This window comes from Cherax quadricarinatus, chromosome 27 (assembly GCF_038502225.1).
Source record: "Cherax quadricarinatus isolate ZL_2023a chromosome 27, ASM3850222v1, whole genome shotgun sequence".
NCBI lineage: Eukaryota > Metazoa > Arthropoda > Malacostraca > Decapoda > Parastacidae > Cherax > Cherax quadricarinatus.
The window spans coordinates 18,370,962-18,390,579 of record NC_091318.1 but is presented as its reverse complement, the minus strand read 5'-3'; the positions used below and the strand labels follow the sequence as shown (position 1 = coordinate 18,390,579).

At 40.7% G+C, this 19,618-nt stretch overlaps 1 protein-coding gene across 1 annotated transcript in view; it reads left to right on the top strand.

The window, feature by feature from the left end:
• LOC128691213 (guanidinobutyrase) overlaps positions 1 to 18,905 on the top strand; it is a 38,621-nt gene extending 19,716 nt beyond the window's left edge. The window contains 8 exon segments of the mRNA XM_070089060.1: positions 3,421 to 3,492; positions 3,494 to 3,534; positions 3,946 to 3,987; positions 3,990 to 4,073; positions 4,076 to 4,143; positions 14,750 to 14,894; positions 15,795 to 15,889; positions 18,101 to 18,905. Of these exon segments, the coding sequence (XP_069945161.1) occupies positions 3,421 to 3,492; positions 3,494 to 3,534; positions 3,946 to 3,987; positions 3,990 to 4,073; positions 4,076 to 4,143; positions 14,750 to 14,894; positions 15,795 to 15,889; positions 18,101 to 18,202 (649 nt within the window). The 3' untranslated portion in view covers positions 18,203 to 18,905.
• Positions 18,906 to 19,618: the final 713 nt, after the last annotated feature.

The window sequence follows — 19,618 nt, the reverse complement described above, 5'->3', positions numbered from 1 at the left end:
GTTAAAAAAAAAAGGTGAAGAGGGTGGTGAGAGAGTGCAAAAGGAGAGCACATGAAAGAGTGGGAGAGGCACTGTCAAGAAATTTTGATGAAATTAAGAAACAATTTGGAGATAAACAAGTTAAGAAAGCCTAGGGAACGAATGGATTTGTCAGTTAAAAACTGAGTAGGGAAGCTAGTAGATGGGGAGATGGAGGTATTGGGTAGATGGCGGGAGTATTTTGAGGAACTTTTAAATGTTGACGAAGAAAGGGAGGCGGTAATTTCATGCACTCGCCAGAGAGGTATACCATCTTTTAGGAGTGAACAAGAGCAGGATGTGAGTGTGGGGAAGGTGCGTAAAGCATTACGTAGAATGAAAGGGGGTAAAGCAGCTGGAACTGACGGGATCATGACAGAAATGTTAAAAGCAGGGGGGATATAGTGTTGGAGAGGTTGGTATTTTTGTTTAATGAATGTATGAAACAGGGGAAGGTACCTATGGATTGGCAGAGAGCATGTATAATTCCTTTATATAAAGGGAAGGAGTACCAAAAAAAATGTAAAAATTATGGATGAATAAGTTTACTGAGTAGACTAGGAAAAGTGTATGGTAGGGTTATTATTGAAAAAATTAGAGGCAAGATAGAATGTAGGATTGCGGATGAGCAAGGCTTTAGAGTGGGTAGGGGATGTGTTAGATCAAGTGCACTTGAGCATATAGTGAACAGGATTTAGATAAAGATAGGGAATTTTTCTTGCATTTATGGATTTAGAAAAGGCATAGGATATAGTGGATATGGGAGTAATGTGGCAGATGTTGCAAGAATATGGAATGGGGTAGTAAGTTACTAAATGCTGTAAAGAGTTTTATGAGGATAGTGGGGGCTCAGGTTAGGTGTGTAGGAGGGGGGAGATTACTTCCGGGAATGGGAATGAACAGTTACATTTTGCTGATGATACTGTGCTTATGGGAATCCTAAAGAAAAGTTTCAAAGGGTTAGTGGAAGAGTTTGGGTGAGTGTGCAAAGGTAGAAAGTTGAAAGTGAACATAGAAAAAAAGGTAAGGTGATGAGGGTATCAAATGATTTAGATAAAGAAAAATTGGATATCAAATTGGAGGGGGGAAGGAAGAAGTGACTGTTTTCTCATATTTGGGAGTTGCCTTGTCAGTGGATGGATTTATGAAGGATGAGGTTAACCATAAAATTGATGAAGAAAAAAAGGTAGATGGTGCGTTGAGGTATATGGGGAGACAAAAACGTTATCTATAGAGGCAAAGAATTCAATTCAATTCAATTCAATTCAAACTTTATTCTCTATAATATTACAATGCTGAGTTTACAGAATTTAGTTATTGTGTGGTTTAATGTAGTAAAATAATAATTACAGAGTGTACCATAGAACGCCTAGCATGGCTAGGCATTTCGGGCAGACTTATATTAAATCTGGGGTTTAAAATGTTACAGAATTATGAGATAAGTTGGTATTATGGCTATGACTAAATATTTAGTTGTGAGTTTAGCAATGTGAATGTTTTTGTTTTGGCACTATACATAGTTTCAGTATTGGAGTATCACAGGCCAACTTTTGACTAGTTAAGATTCATTATTTTGAGATTGAGATTGATATTTCTGTTTATGGTCAAATGGGTGAGTGAGTGTAATGTGAAAACCAGGTGGTATTTTTATTACTTGACAGGGGGTATCAGGGAGATAAGATTTCTGATGGTAGTTTTTAAGGTGATGAATGTGTCTGCAGTTTTGGAATTTTCAGGTAGGGTGTTCCAGATTTTAGGGGAAAGCATGAAAATATAGTGATACCAACACTTTATGGGGAGTTTGGGGGTTATAAATGCTGCAGCGAGGAGGCGGTTAGAGGCAGTGGAGATGTCCTGTCTAAGGGCAATGTGTAGTGTAAATATTATGCAGAGAATTCGAAGTGTGGAAATTAGGAGGTGTGGAGTTAATAAAGGTATTAGTCAGAGGGCTGAAGAAGGTTTGGGGGTGGTTTTGGTCATTTAGAAGAATGGATCAAAGTAAATGACATGGAGAGTTAATAAACCTGTAGGGGAAGAAAGCGGTAGGGTGTACTGAAAAGGTTGGAGGAGGGGGAAGGGGGTTTTGTGGGCGAGGACTTGGACTTCAGCAGCGTGTGGAGCTGTTAGATAGGAGGAATGGAGACGAATGGTATTTGGGACCTGAGAACTTTTTGGAGGAGCAGGATAATATTTAGTGAGGATTAGAAAAAGTTATTTATTAGCGACTTGAGTCTGAATGGGACAATGCCTGCTCTCAAAGGAGGGCCAGGATATTAGCAGTTTGGAGGGATGTGTTGTGTATCTTTATACGTATATGCTTCTAAATTGTTTTGTTCTGACCTCTGCAAAACAGTGATTGTGTGTAAGTGAGGTGAAAGTGTTGAATGATGAAAGTATTTTCTTTTTGGGGATTTTTTCTTTTGGGGTCACCCTGCCCGGGGGAGAGGCTGATTCTTAAAATATATATATATATATATATATATATATATATATATATATATATATATATATATATATATATATATATATATATATATATATATATATATATATATATATATATATATATATATATATATATATTATATATATATATATATAATCAATGCTCCATTGATAAAACAGGTACGATGTGCTATCAAAATGCTTCCAGACTGGAATTTTCATGCTTTCCCTAGGTAAAATATGGCGGCATCGCAGGTCAACCTGCGCAGTACGCTCCTGGGGAAAGTAATGTGGCGAGTTTCAATGTGGTTGGTTATTCCGTTCAGGTAAGACAGGCATTTTTGTCGGTTGTCAGCGCGTGGCTGCGATTTTTGTGTAACAGAAAGGAATCTTTAAAAGAAACAACAGAATGTGTTGTGAAGCTCAGCTTCCAAGTTGGTAAAATGGCTGTTGAAACTCACAAAATGCTTCAGCAAGCATTCGGTGATGAAAGCACGGGTCGAACACAGTGTTCTGAAATTTTTTAAGTTCAAAACAGAACGAACGTCAGTTAAGAAATAAACACTGGTCGTTCATCACATTAAAACTCATTTTCCGGCGAAAACTACTTGTGGTCGTCCCTCCCCCTCCCTGCTCCCAGATCTAGCCCCGGTGACTTTCTCTTCCCAGAAATAAAAATGGCCTAAATTGGCTGCGTTTTAAAGACGTGGATGAGATTCAAGCAGAATCGCAGGCCGCGCTAACGTCGTTAGGAAAGAATTGCAGTAATGTTTCGAGAAGTTGCAGAGACGCTGGGATCAGGGGAATAGCCTTTTAGTGAGAGTACTTCGATGGAGAACCTCCACGAAGTGATAAAATAAGCCTATATATTTTTTTTCGCTGCAGTCCTGGAACTTTTGGTAGCACCTCGTATGTTGCAAAATAGCAGACACTGAAGGTGCCATGGCCCATCCACAGTTTACCTGAGGCGTGCAACACATCAGGATCGCATATGGAACCCTCAGCACTGGCTGTATTCCCTTTGACGATGGGGCGACCACACTATCACTTACCCCATCCTACAGGCCATAAAAGGTAACCCTCACTAACTGTACATACATAACCATTTCTTTTTACAAGGGAAAGAAAGGAATCTCAAAATGCATATGTCTTTCCAAGAGCGCCTAGCAGGAATGATTTAGATTAAAAAAAATCTCATGGCAAGACTAATATACTTATGTTTAAACATTGTTGCCACCACCTTCCTTTGATGGTTCATTACCATTGTAACATGTTCAGCTATCAAAACTTTGGGTGCAGCCCCCGGGACCCATTATGTACCTCTGTAATCCTTTGACTACGCCCATCATGATGGGTAAGGGGCTAAAAACCCATATTAAACTAACGAACACCACCTTCCTTTGATGACATCCTCGCTATGGAGTTACCCTAGTTTAAATATGTATAGATATATTTAATGTAGGTGTATTACTTCTTGTGTACAGGCTCAGAGGGGCAGGGGGGGACTGGTGCATGTGGATGCTCATCCGATGTATCAGACATCACCCTAGGAGCCAAGATCAACCAGGGATCACCCTTCAGAAGAGCGCTCGGGGAAGACCTCATAGACCCCACGCCACCTTCCAGATTGTCTGAGGTTCTTGTCATGCACAGGATGGTAACGCCTGGCAGATAAACCAGGTAAATTTACTTGATTTATGTTAAGTTAAAACTCTGTGGGTCATTCAGCGTCAGTAAGGTGGAGATTATTATGTTATATATGTGGAGCGAAAAACCCATATGGATAATTAAGCTCAAGATGTTATGGAGCCTTCATTTCTGTCTGCCAATCATTGAGACAGCATCCCACTCTCGCAGCAAGAGTTCACAAGGATAACCTGGGATAACCAAGAAGGTAGACATGGGTAACTGGGAACTGAGTGATAGACATTCAGTCTTAAAAATATCCTGAATCACAGGTTAAGGTAACTGCACTACATCCATCAACATATAGGTGATTGACTGTTATACTTACTAGCAGCATGTGTTGCCAGGAAAAATAAAGTTTCCCAATGATAGAAGACACTCAGCTTTTTCATATCAGGAATCAGTTATTATTCAATATTTAGTATGTGTTTGTTGCAGGGGAGTAAATATGATAGTAGGTAAAAAATGTAGGGATCTTTAAAGAATCTTCTCTTCTGGTACTTTCTGGAACATTTTCTGATGTATAGTAGTGTAGGGTAACAATATATATATTAATTAGAGAGTTACATAAAACTTGTGTGTGTGGTGTATTAATCACAAAGGGAACATTATTTTATATGCCACTAGATTAGTTGATAGTGATTAGATGTGAATTTGGGCTGACTATCACTTTTCAATATCCTGTAACTTGCTTTCTTTATTTGGTTGATGTGCCTCTCAGGATATGCTCTGTATTATACTCACCCCAAGATCCTTTAGCCTTAAGTGAGGTTTTCATTCTTTTGCCCCCTAGCCTGACTCTAAAGTCTTCTTTGCCCTTCTCTAATCTTCATGACCTGCTGTCCCCATTCACCTAACACTAAAATAGCCGACTGCTTTATCGATCCTGGGGCAAAATTTACCCAATTTCCCGAATGCTCTGCATAACAAGGGATTTCAATATCGTAATATATCATTGATGTCAGCTAGGCCTATATACGTATCTACGGAGAGCGCCCGCTCCATCCCGAGAATTGTCTGATTTCAATTTCCCATATTCTATTGACTGTCCTGTCTATCAACGAGCACGCAAATTTTCCCGAAGTACTTAACGCCCTTTCTTTACCTTCCTTCCTTGCTGACGGCCACACCTTTGACATAGACTCCTTGACATTTTTTGTAACTGATTTTTACACAACCCCTTTTATAATCCTTCCTCTGGCACTCCTCACAGCCCTTTCTAACTCTCTTCTGTTATCCTCCACCTTGTTTTTTCTATGATCCTGCACTACTCAACTGCCTCCCAGCACACATGGGGGATTCACAGACCCTGGCAGTCTTGCTGCACTGGCAAACACCAAAGTCAGTTCCTACCCGCCGGTGTGGCTCGTACGTTGGTTTGTGCAGCCGAGCACAGCCTGTGATCGGGCTGATCCCCCAGGAGGCCTGGTCAAGACCGGCGTGGGCGTTGACCCCGAAACTCTCTCCAGGTACCCAGGTACCCCTGCCTGCTTCCTGTATGACCTCGTAGGTTTAGTATTATTTTTCTTATAAAAGAATTATAGTTGACATGTACTTGAGAAGAAATTTTTTTTCAACAAGTGGCTGTTCTCCCGCAGGGGGACCCAAAAGAAGAAAGTCCCCAAACGAAAAATTTCATCATTCAACACTTTCAACTCACTCATATAATCACTTATTTTCGCAGAGATGCAGATACAAAGTTCTAGGCATATAATAAGATACAATATAAAAAGTGACCTGAAATAAACTTCAATATCAGCCCCTTTATATATATCTGTCCTATTACACATCCCCCCAAGCTGCCATTATCCCAAACCTCCTTTAAAGTGCAGGCATTGTATTCCCATTTCCAGAACTCAAATCCGGCTATATAAAAATAACTGTTTTCCCTGAATCCCTTCACTAAATATTACCCTGCTCACTCTCCAACAGCTCGTCAGGTCCCAAAAACCATTCGTCTCCATTCACTCCTATCTAACACGCTCACACACGCTTGCTGGAAGTCCAAGCCCCTCGCCCACAAAACCTCCTTTACCCCCTTCCTCTAGCCTTTTTGAGGACGACCTCTGCCCCGCCTTCCTTTCCCTACATATTCATATGCTCTCCATGGCATTCTACTTTGATCCATTCTCTCTAAATGACCAAATCACCTCAACAACTCTTCAGCCCTCTGACTAATACTTTTATTAACTCCACACCTTCTCCTGATTTCCACACTTCGAATTCTCTGCATAATATTTACACCACACAGTGCCTTTAGACAGGACATCTCCACTGGCTCCAACCGCCTCCTCGCTGCAGCATTTACAACCCAAGCTTCACGCCCATATAAGAGTGTTGGTACCACTATACTTTCATACATTCCCTTCTTTGCATCCATTGATAACGTGTTTTGACTCCACATATACCTCAATGCACCACTCACCTTTTTTCCCCTCATCAATTCTATGGTTAACCTTATCTTTCATAAACCCATTCGCTGATACATCAACTCACAAACATGTGAAAACATTCACTTCTTTCATACGCCTTCTCTCCAATGTGATATCCAATTTTTCTTTATCTAAATCACTTGATACCCTTACTCTTTTCTTTGTTCACTTTCAACTTTCTACCTCTCTTCTACACACCCTAACCTGAGCCTCACTATCCTTATAAAACTTTTTGCAGCATTTAGTAACTTACTACCTGTTCCATATACTTGCAACATCTGCCACATTGCTCCCCTATCTACTCTGTCATATGCTGTTTCTAAATCCATAAATGCAATGAAAACTTCCTTACTTTTATCTAAATACTGTTCACATATATGCTTCAATGCAAACACATCCCCTACCCAATCTAAAGCCTCCTTGCTCATCCGCAATCCTACTCTCTGTCTTACCTCTAATTCTTTCAATAATAACCCTGAACATTAAAATGGTATATAATACCGACAGGTTGTTAGGTAAGACACATATGCAACAGTTAGGTATCTTTATTTCGAAACGTTTCGCCTACACAGTAGGCTTCTTCAGTCGAGTACAGAAAAGTTGATAGAAGCAGAAGAGACTTGAAGACGATGTAATCAGTCCATCACATTTAAAGTTTTGAGGTGGTCAGTCCCTCAGTCTGGAGAAGAGCATTGTTTCATAGTCTGAAACAATATGGAGTTGAAGTGACAGGATGGAGCCTTATATAGCGCCAGGAGGTGAGACGTAGGTCACTAGTAGAAGTAAGAACGCAGATGTTGGGAGGTCAGGTCCCTCTCAAATCCAGCCGTTCTCACTAGTAGAGGTTGTCGAAGTTGATTGCAGGTCTGTACCAAGATACCCTTGTGTTGCAGTGTCTGACAGATTGAACATTAAAATGGTATAAAATACCGACAGGTTGTTAGGTAAGACACATATGCAACAGAAGCCTACTGTTACCTGGAGTTTACCTGGAGAGAGTTCCGGGGGTCAACGCCCCCGCGGCCCGGTCCGTGACCAGGCCTCCTGGTGGATCAGAGCCTGATCAACCAGGCTGTTGCTGCTGGCTGCACGCAAACCAACGTACGAGCCACAGTCCGGCTGGTCAGGAACCGACTTTAGGTGCTTGTCCAGTGCCAGCTTGAAGACTGCCAGGGGTCTGTTGGTAATCCCCCTTATGTATGCTGGGAGGCAGTTGAACAGTCTCGGGCCCCTGACACTTATTGTATGGTCTCTTAACGTGCTAGTGACACCCCTGCTTTTCATTGGGGGGATGTTGCATCGTCTGCCAAGTCTTTTGCTTTCGTAGTGAGTGATTTTCGTGTGCAAGTTTGGTACTAGTCCCTCTAGGATTTTCCAGGTGTATATAATCATGTATCTCTCCCGCCTGCATTCCAGGGAATACAGGTTCAGGAACCTCAAGCGCTCCCAGTAATTGAGGTGTTTTATCTCCATTATGCGTGCCGTGAAGGTTCTCTGTACATTTTCTAGGTCAGCAATTTCACCTGCCTTGAAAGGTGCTGTTAGTGTGCAGCAATATTCCAGCCTAGATAGAACAAGTGACCTGAAGAGTGTCATCATGGGCTTGGCCTCCCTAGTTTTGAAGGTTCTCATTATCCATCCTGTCATTTTTCTAGCAGATGCGATTGATACAATGTTATGGTCCCTGAAGGTGAGATCCTCCGACATGATCACTCCCAGGTCTTTGACGTTGGTGTTTCGCTCTATTTTGTGGCCAGAATTTGTTTTGTACTCTGATGAAGATTTAATTTCCTCGTGTTTACCATATCTGAGTAATTGAAATTTCTCATCGTTGAACTTCATATTGTTTTCTGCAGCCCACTGAAAGATTCGGTTGATGTCCGCCTGGAGCCTTGAAGTGTCTGCAATGGAAGACACTGTCATGCAGATTCGGGTGTCATCAGCAAAGGAAGAAACGGTGTTGTGGCTGACATCCTTGTCTATGTCGGATATGAGGATGAGGAACAAGATGGGAGCGAGTACTGTGCCTTGTGGAACAGAGCTTTTCACCGTAGCTGCCTCGGACTTTACTCTGTTGACGACTACTCTCTGTGTTCTGTTAGTGAGGAAATTATAGATCCATCGACCGACTTTTCCTGTTATTCCTTTAGCACGCATTTTGTGCGCTATTACGCCATGGTCACACTTGTCGAAGGCTTTTGCAAAGTCTGTATATATTACATCTGCATTCTTTTTATCTTCTAGTGCATTTAGGACCTTGTCATAGTGATACAATAGTTGAGACAGACAGGAGCGACCTGTTCTAAACCCATGTTGCCCTGGGTTTTGTAACTGATGGGTTTCTAGATGGGTGGTGATCTTGCTTCTTAGGACCCTTTCAAAGATTTTTATATTATGGGATGTTAGTGCTATCGGTCTGTAGTTCTTTGCTGTTGCTTTACTGCCCCCTTTGTGGAGTGGGGCTATGTCTGTTGTTTTTAGTAACTGTGGGACGACCCCCGTGTCCATGCTCCCTCTCCATAGGATGGAAAAGGCTCGTGATAGGGGCTTCTTGCAGTTCTTGATGAACACGGAGTTCCATGAGTCTGGCCCTGGGGCAGAGTGCATGGGCATGTCATTTATCGCCTGTTCGAAGTCATTTGGCGTCAGGATAACATCGGATAGGCTTGTGTTAACCAAATTTTGTGGCTCTCTCATAAAAAAATCATTTTGATCTTCGACTCTCAGTCTGGTTAGCGGCTTGCTAAAAACTGAATCACATTGGGACTTGAGTAGCTCACTCATTTCCTTGCTGTCATCTGTGTAGGACCCATCTTGTTTAAGTAGGGGCCCAATACTGGATGTTATTCTCGACTTTGATTTGGCATAGGAGAAGAAATACTTTGGGTTTCTTTCGATTTCATTTATGGCTTTTAGTTCTTCCCGCGATTCCTGACTCCTATAAGATTCCTTTAGCTTGAGTTCGATGCTTGCTATTTCTCTGACCAGTGTCTCCCTACGCATTTCAGATATATTGACCTCTTTTAGCCGCTGTTATTCTTTTCCGTCGCCTGTAAAGGGAGCGCCTGTCTCTTTCTATTTTACATCTACTCCTCCTTTTTCTTAGAGGAATACGCCTTGTGCATACATCGAGTGCCACCCAGTTAATCTGTTCTAGGCATACGTTGGGGTCTGTGTTGCTTAGTATATCTTCCCAGCTTATATATGTTAGGACTTGGTTTACTTGGTCCCACTTTATGTTTTTGTTATTGAAGTTGAATTTGGTGAATGCTCCCTCGTGACTAGTCTCATTATGTCGGTCTGGGGCTCCACGCATACATGTCTGAACCTCAATTATGTTGTGATCTGAGTATATTGTTTTTGATATGGTGACATTTCTTATCAGATCATCATTGTTAGTGAAGATGAGGTCTAGTGTATTCTCCAGTCTAGTAGGCTCTATTATTTGCTGGTTTAAATTGAATTTTGTGCAGAGATTTAAAAGCTCGTGTGAGTGTGAGTTTTCATCAGAGCTGCCTCCTGGTGTTATTACTGCAACAATATTATTTGCTATATTCCTCCATTTTAGGTGCCTTAAGTTGAAATCCCCCAGGAGCAAGATGTTGGGTGCAGGAGCTGGAAGATTTTCCAGACAGTGGTCAATTTTTAACAGCTGTTCCTGGAATTGCTGGGATGCTGCATCCGGAGGCTTGTAGACTACCACAATGACTAGGTTTTGGTTCTCGACCTTTACTGCTAAAACTTCCACTACATCATTTGAGGCATTAAGCAGTTCTGTGCAAACAAGTGACTCTGCAATGTACAGGCCAACCCTTTTGCCTGTTCACTCTGTCACATCTGTATAGGTTGTAACCTGGGATCCATATTTCGTTGTCGAAGTGATCCTTTGTGTGGGTCTCAGTGAAAGCCGTGAACATTGCCTTTGCCTCTGCAAGCAGTCCACGGAAGAAAGGTATTTTGTTGTTTGTTGCTGGCTTTAGACCCTGTATATTTGCAAAGAAGAATGTCATCGGACTGGTGGTATTGTTGGTACTGGGGGGGGGGATTTTTTCTCCGGCATTAGTATCTGTATCTGTTGGTTTGGAGTGGAGGCCATCGACTGTGGTTCCACTCCAGGAATGACTGGATTTGGTGTACAATTTCTGCCATTTCCTGCCAGTTTTTTTTCCTTCCTGGCACTAAAAAACCTCTCCCTCTTGAGTGGCTGTGGCTACCCAGGTTTTCCCATGGCCTGGATGTTTTGTATCTTTTTGTACCCTTTAGATGGTGTGCCTGGCAATTTAAGTTATAGCACAGTCTTTCCTGTACTGAAGAGGTACACATTTCAGGGTGAAAAAGCTTACAGGAAGGGAGTTTGTATTTTCCTGTTGTCATATGGGCATGGCATTTTCTAGGGTGGTCATAGTTGCACGTCCCGTCTGTTTTTCCAGATTTCTCATGTCTGCAGATACCAAGTGCATAGTATGTGCACAGGCTTGGTTTCCGTTTGCCTTGGGTTTCTGTGACTGTATTCCCTGTTGGTGCATGTTTCCCTGTCTTATTCCTATCCTCCCTAGCACCAACAATGGAGCCCCCACCAGTTGTTTTTGGTAATATATCCTCACTATAGCTAGTGGAGTCCTCTTGTTTGCTATTTCCTGTGGTATTTCTAGTTTGCAATATTGGTTTTATCTTATCTTTGACTACACTTGTTTCCCCACTACGGCTCCTGTCCCCTATGAGGTCATTTATATGTATTCCTTCCTGCGTATAATTCCCGACTACCTGGACAAAATCTCCAGCTTCACCATTACTGTCTCCCAGGACAGCACCTCCAGCTTCACCATTACTGTCTCCCAGGACAGCACCTCCAGCTTCACCATTACTGTCTCCCAGGACAGCACTATCAGCCCCACATTTACTGACTACCAGGACATCACCTCCAGCCTTACAGTTTGTGACTACATGGCCAGTATCAAGGGCAGTACCATTCAGCCCAGACTTTTTATGTTCCCATCTGTTGTAGAAAGCTTCCAGGTTGTCTATGAAAGCAGCTTTGATGTTATCCTCTTTTAATACCCTTGTGATTTTAGTCCACAGATTTTCCTCATTTGGGCATACCCAAAAACACTTCCCTGTTTTAATACTGCTTGTAGCTAGTTCTTGGATATCTGCACAAGGGGCGTGACACCAATTTCCACAAAAATGACAATTTATCCATGTGGAAGCCCGTTTGTTTGATTGACTGCAGACTATACAGAGCTTCATAATGATTTGAGTGGTTGATTTATTGTAATTCTACTAGCAACCTCTTGAATAGGCGAAACGTTTCGAAATAAAGATACCTAACTGTTGCATATGTGTCTTACCTAACAATAATAACCCTACCGTACAATTTTGCTGGTATACTCAGTAAACTTATTCATCCATAATTTTTACAATCTCTTTTGTCCTCCTTCCCTTTATATAAAGGAACTATACATGCTCTCTGCCAATCCCTAGGTATCTTCCCCTCTTCCATACATTTATTTATCAAAAATACCAACCAATCCAACACTATATCCCCCTCCCCTGCTTTTAACATTTCTGGCATGATCCCATCAGTTCCTACTGCTTTACTCCCTTTCATTCTAAGTAATGCTTTAAGCACCTCCCCTACACTCACATCCTGCTCTTGTTCACTCCTAAAAGATGTTATACCTCCCTGGCCAGTGCATGAAATGACCGCCTCCCTTTCTTCGTCAACATTTAAAAGTTCCTCAAAATATTCCCGCCATCTACCCAATACCTCCATCTCCCCATCTACTAACTCCCCTACTCTGTTTTTAAGTGACAAATCCGTTCGTTCCCTAGGCTTTCTTAACTTGTTTATCTCAGTCCATAATTTTTTCTTATTTTCATCAAAATTTCTTGTCAGTGCCTCTCCCACTCTATCATCTGCTCTGTTTTTGCACTCTCTCACCACTCTTCACCTTTCTTTGACTCTCCATATACTCTGCTCTTCTTATAACACTTCTGCTTTGTAAAAACCTCTCATAAGCTACATTTTTCTCTTTTATCACATCCTTTACTTCATCGTGCCACCAATCACTCCTCTTTCCTCCTACACCCACCCTCCTATAGCCACAAACTTCTGCCCCACATTCTAATACTGCGTTTATAAAACTATTCCAAACCTCTTCAATCCCCTCACTACTCATACTTACACTAACCCACCTTTCTGCCAATAGTTGCTTATATCTCACCCTAACTTCCTCCTCCCTAAGTTTATAAACTTTCACCTCTCTTTTACTTGTTGTTTCCATTTTTCTTTCAGCCCATCTACCTCTTACTCTAACTGCAGCTACAACTAAATAATGATCTGATATATCAATTGTCCCTCTATAAACATGTACATCCGGAAGCCTACCCATCAACCTTTTATCCACCAATACATAATCTAATAAACTACTTTCATTACGTGCTGTATCATACCTTGTATACTTATTTATCCTCTTTTTCATAAAATATGTATTACTTATTACCAAACCTCTTTCTACACATAGCTCAATTAAAGGCTCCCCATTTTCATTTACCCCTGGCAGCCCAAATTTACCTACTACTCCCTCCACCACATTTTTACCCACTTTAGCATTAAAATCCCCAACCACAAGTACTCTCACACTTTGTTCAAAACTCCCCTCCCCTTCTCCCATTTCCCAAAATCTTTCTCTCTCCTCTACACTTCTCTCTTTTCCAGGTGCATAAATGCTTACTATAACCAACTTTTCATATCCAACCCTAATTTTACTCCACATAATAATAGAATTAATACATTTATATTCCCTCTTTTCCTGCCATAACACATCCTTCAACATTATAGCTACTCCTTTAGCTGTAACTCTATTTGAAACCCCTGACCTAATTCCATTTATTTCTCCCTACTGAAACTCTCCCACCCCCTTCAGCTTTGTTTCACTTAAAGCCAGGACATCCAGCTTCTTCTCATTCATAATATTCACAATCATCTCTTTCTTATCATTTGCACAACATCCACACACATTCAGACTTCCCACTTTGATGGTCTTCTTCTTTTTCTATTTTAGTAGGCTGTATGGGAAAAGGGGTTACTAGCCTATTGTTCCCGGCATTTTAGTTGACTTTTACAACACGCATGGCTTATGGAGGAAAGATTCTTATTCCACTTCCCCATGGATATAAAAGGAAAATCAATAAGAATAAGAGCTATTAAGATAAAATCAAAGAAAACTCAGATCAGTGTGTATATATAAACGTGTACATGTATATGTAGTGTGACCTAAATGTACCTGGAGAGGGTTTCGGGGGTCAACGCCCCTGCGGCCCGGTCTGAGACCAGGCCTCATGGTGGATCAGTGTCTGATTAACCAGGCTGTTACTGCTGGCTGCACGCAATCCAACGTGCGAGCCACAGCCAGGTTGGTCAGGTACAGACTTTAGGTGCCTGTCCAGCGCCTTCTTGAAGACAGCCAGGGGTCTATTGGTAATCCCCCTTATGTATGCTAGGAGGCAATTGAACAGTCGCGGGCCCCGGACACTTACTGTGTTGTCTCCCAGTGTACTCGTGGGGCCCCTGCTTTTCATCGGGGGGAATATTGCATCTCCTACCGAGTCTTTTGCTTTCATAGGGAGTGATTTCCGTGTGCAGGTTTGGTACCAATCCCTCCAGGACCTTCCAAATGTATATTATCATGTATCTCTCTCACCTGCGTTCGAGGGAATACAGATCAAGGACCTTCAACCGTTCGCAGTAGTTTAGGTGCCTTATCGTACTTATGTGTGTCGTGTAAGTTCTTTGTACACTCCCCAGGTCTGCAATGTCGCCACACTTGAAGGGGGCCTTTAGTGTACAGCAGTATTCCAGCCTAGAGAGCAAAAGCGATTTGGAGAGAATCGTAATGGGCTTGGCCTCCCTAGATCTGAAGTAGAAGTAACAAGGCGTACCTGAAATCTTTTTCAAGTTTATGGGACAAAAAAGACACCAGCAATCCCACCATCATGTAAAACAATTACAGGCTTTCGTTATACACATACTTGGCAGGACGGTAGTACCTCCCTGGGTGGTTGCTGTCTACCAACCTACTACCTATAAGATTTATTATTTATTAATATTATTATTATTATTATTATTATTATTATTATTATTATCTTAAAACTCAAAAACCTGGCAGGGTTTCCGCGTAGTATCAGCTGAGGAGTGCTGGCACAAGTCTCTGGTGCCACTCATGGAGGAGGTGAGAGCCAAGATGGGTGACAAACCAGTCTACCTCTCCTTTGATATTGATGGTATTGATCCTGGCTTCTGTCCTGGCACTGGTAAGTTGACCATTCTGGTACTCATATAGAGCGTCGTGGTTTAAAACCACAAGTTGGGAACACACGCTGGTTCACTAATTAAATTTATCAGATAACTCCAGTCCTGCTGGAAGTTTATCATGTGTAAGAATATTCCAGACTACCTGGAGATAATATCACGAGCAAGAAACGTTAGTAAGACGACTCTAGTCCTGATATCTTGATAACAATATAAACTGTGCTCTGTACTTAACATTCCAGCTTATCAATGATATGTTCTGATTTGTCGAACGTCATGCTAAACCTGTTTATCAAGTTTCTTGATTAAGATAACTGGCGACTAAATTCTTTAGAAAAGGTGTAAAAAAATATAGGCATTCTAGTATAACATTAACATCTATAAGAATTTCTTTAAATTGAAGTACAACTAAAATATGACTCGCTAGAGACAACTACAAATAGAACTGTTTTATTATTAGTTTTTCATTTGTTATAAATAGTTCATTACTATTATAACTTCCTTAACTAACAATGTTTGGGCCATAAGATAACATGATCAATTCAAATCAACATATAAGTTTCACTGTAATATTTTGTGACTGATTTCATGTCCGCTTAAATAACTCATTACGACTGTAACCAGATATAAACATGTAAAAACTTCATTAAAACTGTAACTTGCTTAGCTATTAAAACTTTGGGGTCCAATCCCTGGACCCATTTTATGCCTTCGTAATCTTTTGACTATCGCCCACAGAATGGGTAAGGGGTACATAATTCAGTTAACAAACTAACTCTTAAGTACCGTAGTTGGGTACTTATCGGGATATACACATGATATGGATAACGACAGATAATAGACTATTATTGACTGTGCATTAATGAATACCTAAAACTCAAAAAACTCTTTTTGGATTGCAGGTACTCCAGAAATAGGAGGGCTGACTCCCATACAGGCGCTGGAGATCGTCCGAGGATGTCGGGGACTAAACTTAGTAGGATGCGACCTAGTGGAGGTGAGTCTCCGGGTGAAGGATAGCTGTACATACCTACTATTCGGAGGAAGTTCACAAACTGTTGATGGACTGTCGTCCAGTGATAAGTTAGAGGCACACATTCCGGTCCAGTGATAGGTTAGAGGCACACATTCCGGTCCAGTGATAGGTTAGAGGCACACATTCCGGTCCAGTGATAGGTTAGAGGCACACATTCCGGTCCAGTGATAGGTTAGAGGCACACATTCCGGTCCAGAGATAGGTCAAAGATCCACAACCTAGTCTAGTGATAGACTTAAGGTCAATAACATGGTCTAGTTTTAGGTTAAAAGTTTATAACCTGGGCCGTTCACAACCTGGTCTGATGTTAGGCCAGAGGTCCACAACTTGGTCTGTGATAGTTGGTTAGAGATTTAGATTTTGCCACAAAGTGGCTAGTTTATTGTGCACCCCATATACATTCTGTGGACTGTAGCGTAAGAACATATGGATACACAAAAGGCCTAGGAACTAGGCCCCAAAAGGGTTAACCGGTGTACATATGGGTTTTCATTTATCTACATATCTGCAGTTCACTTATCTGTTACATGCAAATTTAGGAAATTTGCTTAGTATATCTGGTATCTTATTTTCATTAATAAGATATCTTGACATGTCACATATGTTATTATACTGCGTGTCTCTGTATTCCTCGATAAGTGGACAATTAAGCACATAGTGTTCAAGACAGTGACCATATGCCTGATCACATAATTTGCATTTAGTTTGATCATCATTTGTGTGTCTCCCAAACTGCCAGAAGTACTTGTAACCAAGCCTAAGTCTGGCCACTACAACTTCTAACTGCATTCCTATAACAATCATTTTCATTATATACTTCTCTCCTAGTATTATTCCTAATGCTAGACACAGATATACCAAAGTTATATTCTACATTCTCCTTCTGGGTACTCTTCTTGGCTAACATATCAACTTTATCATGAAGTAATCCAATGTGTGATGGGATCCATAGCAATTGTACATTAATTCCTTTGTCCCTGATTTTTGAGTATCTATACCTGACTTGTCCAATGAGCATGTTGTTGGAGTCATTATATGAGTCAAGAGCCTTCAATGATGACATAGAATCAGTAATGATGATAGATTCAAGCTCAGTGTCATAAGTTAGCTTTATCGCCATTAGGATTGCAAACAGTTCAGTTTACAGTGTAGACGCCCAGTTTTAATTCTTATGCCTAACTCAACAAATTTGTTATCGTTCTTATCTAGGGAGGTGGCAACAAGAGTAGATGCAGCCCTGCCAGAAGACTCCTGCTTTGATCCATCAATGTATATAACTTGGGATAACTTATTACTACCAGCTAGGCGAGAAATTTCTTCTTGAGCAGTTGCTTTAACAAGTGATTTAAGAAAGGGATTACTAGTAATGAGCTTCTTGGGAGGGACTTGCAGGTATGGGATATAAATGAACACATCTCGCCATTGATAAATTAAAGATATGCAACCTAGTCCAGTGATAGATTAAAGATACGCTACCTAGTCCAGGGAGTTCCATGAGTCTGGGCCTGGGGCAGAGTAAATGGGCATGTCATTTATCGCCTTTTAGAAATCATTTGGCATCAGGATAATATCAGATAGGTTTGAGTCTGCCAAATTCTGTCTCGCTCATAAAAAAATTCATTTAGGTCTTCGACTCGTCGTCTGGTTAGCAGCTCGCTAAAAACCGAGTCATATTGGAACTTGAATAGCTCACTCATTTCCTTGCTGTCATTTGTGTAGGACCCGTCTCGTCTTAAGTAGGGTTCCAATACTGGATGTTGCTCTCGAGTTAAATTTGGCATAAGAAAAGAAATATTTTGGGTTTCTTTCAATTGCATTTATGGCTTTTAGTTCTCCCCACGTTTCTTGACTCCTGTACGATTCTTTTAATGTTTGCTATTTCTCTGACCAGTGCCTCCCTTCGTATTACAGATATATTGGCCTCTTTTAGCCGTTCTGTTATTCTTTGCCTTCGCCTGTATAGGGAGCACTTTTCTCTTTCTAGTTTACATCTTCTCTTCATTTTCTTTAAAGGAATATGCCTTGAGCATACCTCGAGTATGTTCTAAACATATGTTTGGATCCGTCTTTCTTAGGGTATCTTCCCAGATTATGTCATTTAGGACCTGGTTCACTTGGTCCCACCTTTTGTTTTTGTTACTGAAGTTAAATTTATATATTATGCTGTTTCAGGTATCTCCTCCATATGACTTCCAGGGAACGACTGCTCTTACTGGCGCTAACCTGCTCTTCGAAATGCTGTGTGCTCTCCCGGGAGTAACTGCCAACAAATAGCATATCTCGTAGCTTTATAATAAACAGAAATTGTGGTTTATTAAGGTCAGCAATAACACAAATTAAGTGCATATTTTTATAACAACAAACCAGTGAACGGTTATATTCATAAAAACACAGTCAGAACTAAAACCAATATGGTACTAGGGAAAGTAAACAATTTTGTAATACCTAGAGTAGGTGGCCAGGCCTCAAATATTACGCAGCAGTAAAGTAGTGGAACGGATTGGTTGAACATTTCAATGTCACTCGTAGCATGAACCAGTTCTAGAAGAGAACTAAAAGGTTCCTAATGAATGAAACCATAGAAAAAGAGAAAAATGATTTCTGATAGTGAACATTCGATTTAATGTTCATGTAAATTACTCAGTTTACTTTATTCTTGTAATTCTGGTTTCCCTTCAAAACAAATAAAACTTTATTCTTGTTTTATATTCTTTTATGGTAAGTGATTTTCACACAGTTGACTTACTTGTTTTATTTTTATGGTTAAAATCATGACCGATTTCTATTGCATCTAATAGTTAGGCTTCTAGTAATAAGGTATTACAAGGACCCCAGTGGAAATAAGTCACTTTGACTTTTGAGGTTATCCTAAGTAATTTACACGTATGTTATTATGTAAGACAATTGTGATCACCATGCTGCTCAAATCATTGTTACATTGTATCAATTTCTATTCCAATAAAGTGTACTTGACAGATGTTTTGATGATTAATATAATGCACCCAACTGTATGTCAAGAACATAGAAAGTGGTTAAGTTAATCTAATATCTTTATTATGCATCCCATATAGTGCCGGATTTACCTATAGGCCTGGCATGCTGAAGCATAAGGCCTCAAAATCAAGGAGGCCTCCGGCCAAAGTGTATATTTTTGACACTGTAATAGGCCTTTCTTACACATGTCATAATGCCCTGTAGTCTCTAAACAACCCTTCTGTAATGTTTCTTGCACTCCATTTCAGAATAATACTGTCTTAAGCCAATAACTCGACATTAGCATTGATTTCTGTGTTGATTTTCTCCTTCCAAGAAAGCAGTGAGATAGATAAGTTGACTGAGGCCCTCAGTTATTTGTACCCTGATGTTAATCAGAAGGGTGATACCAAGTTTCAAGCTAACACACTTTTGCAGAAAATGGAAGAACTGGAATTTGTTTATGATGCATTTTTGGACCCGTGTGATAGGTCAGTTTCACAAGGCCAGCAAAGCCATTCAGAAATTAGAATTGTTTTTGAGTACTTGTGCATGTTTGTGCAGTTCACTTCAGGATTTGATGAGCTTGAGCAGCAAGCGAAGGCCACCTTGCCAAACGTTAACTCCAGAACTGTCACAAGGAGACAAGAGTAAGGAATGATGTAAATGCTTCTGGTCCTGATGCCTTAGATGAATTCTCTTCAAGAGATAAGTTTA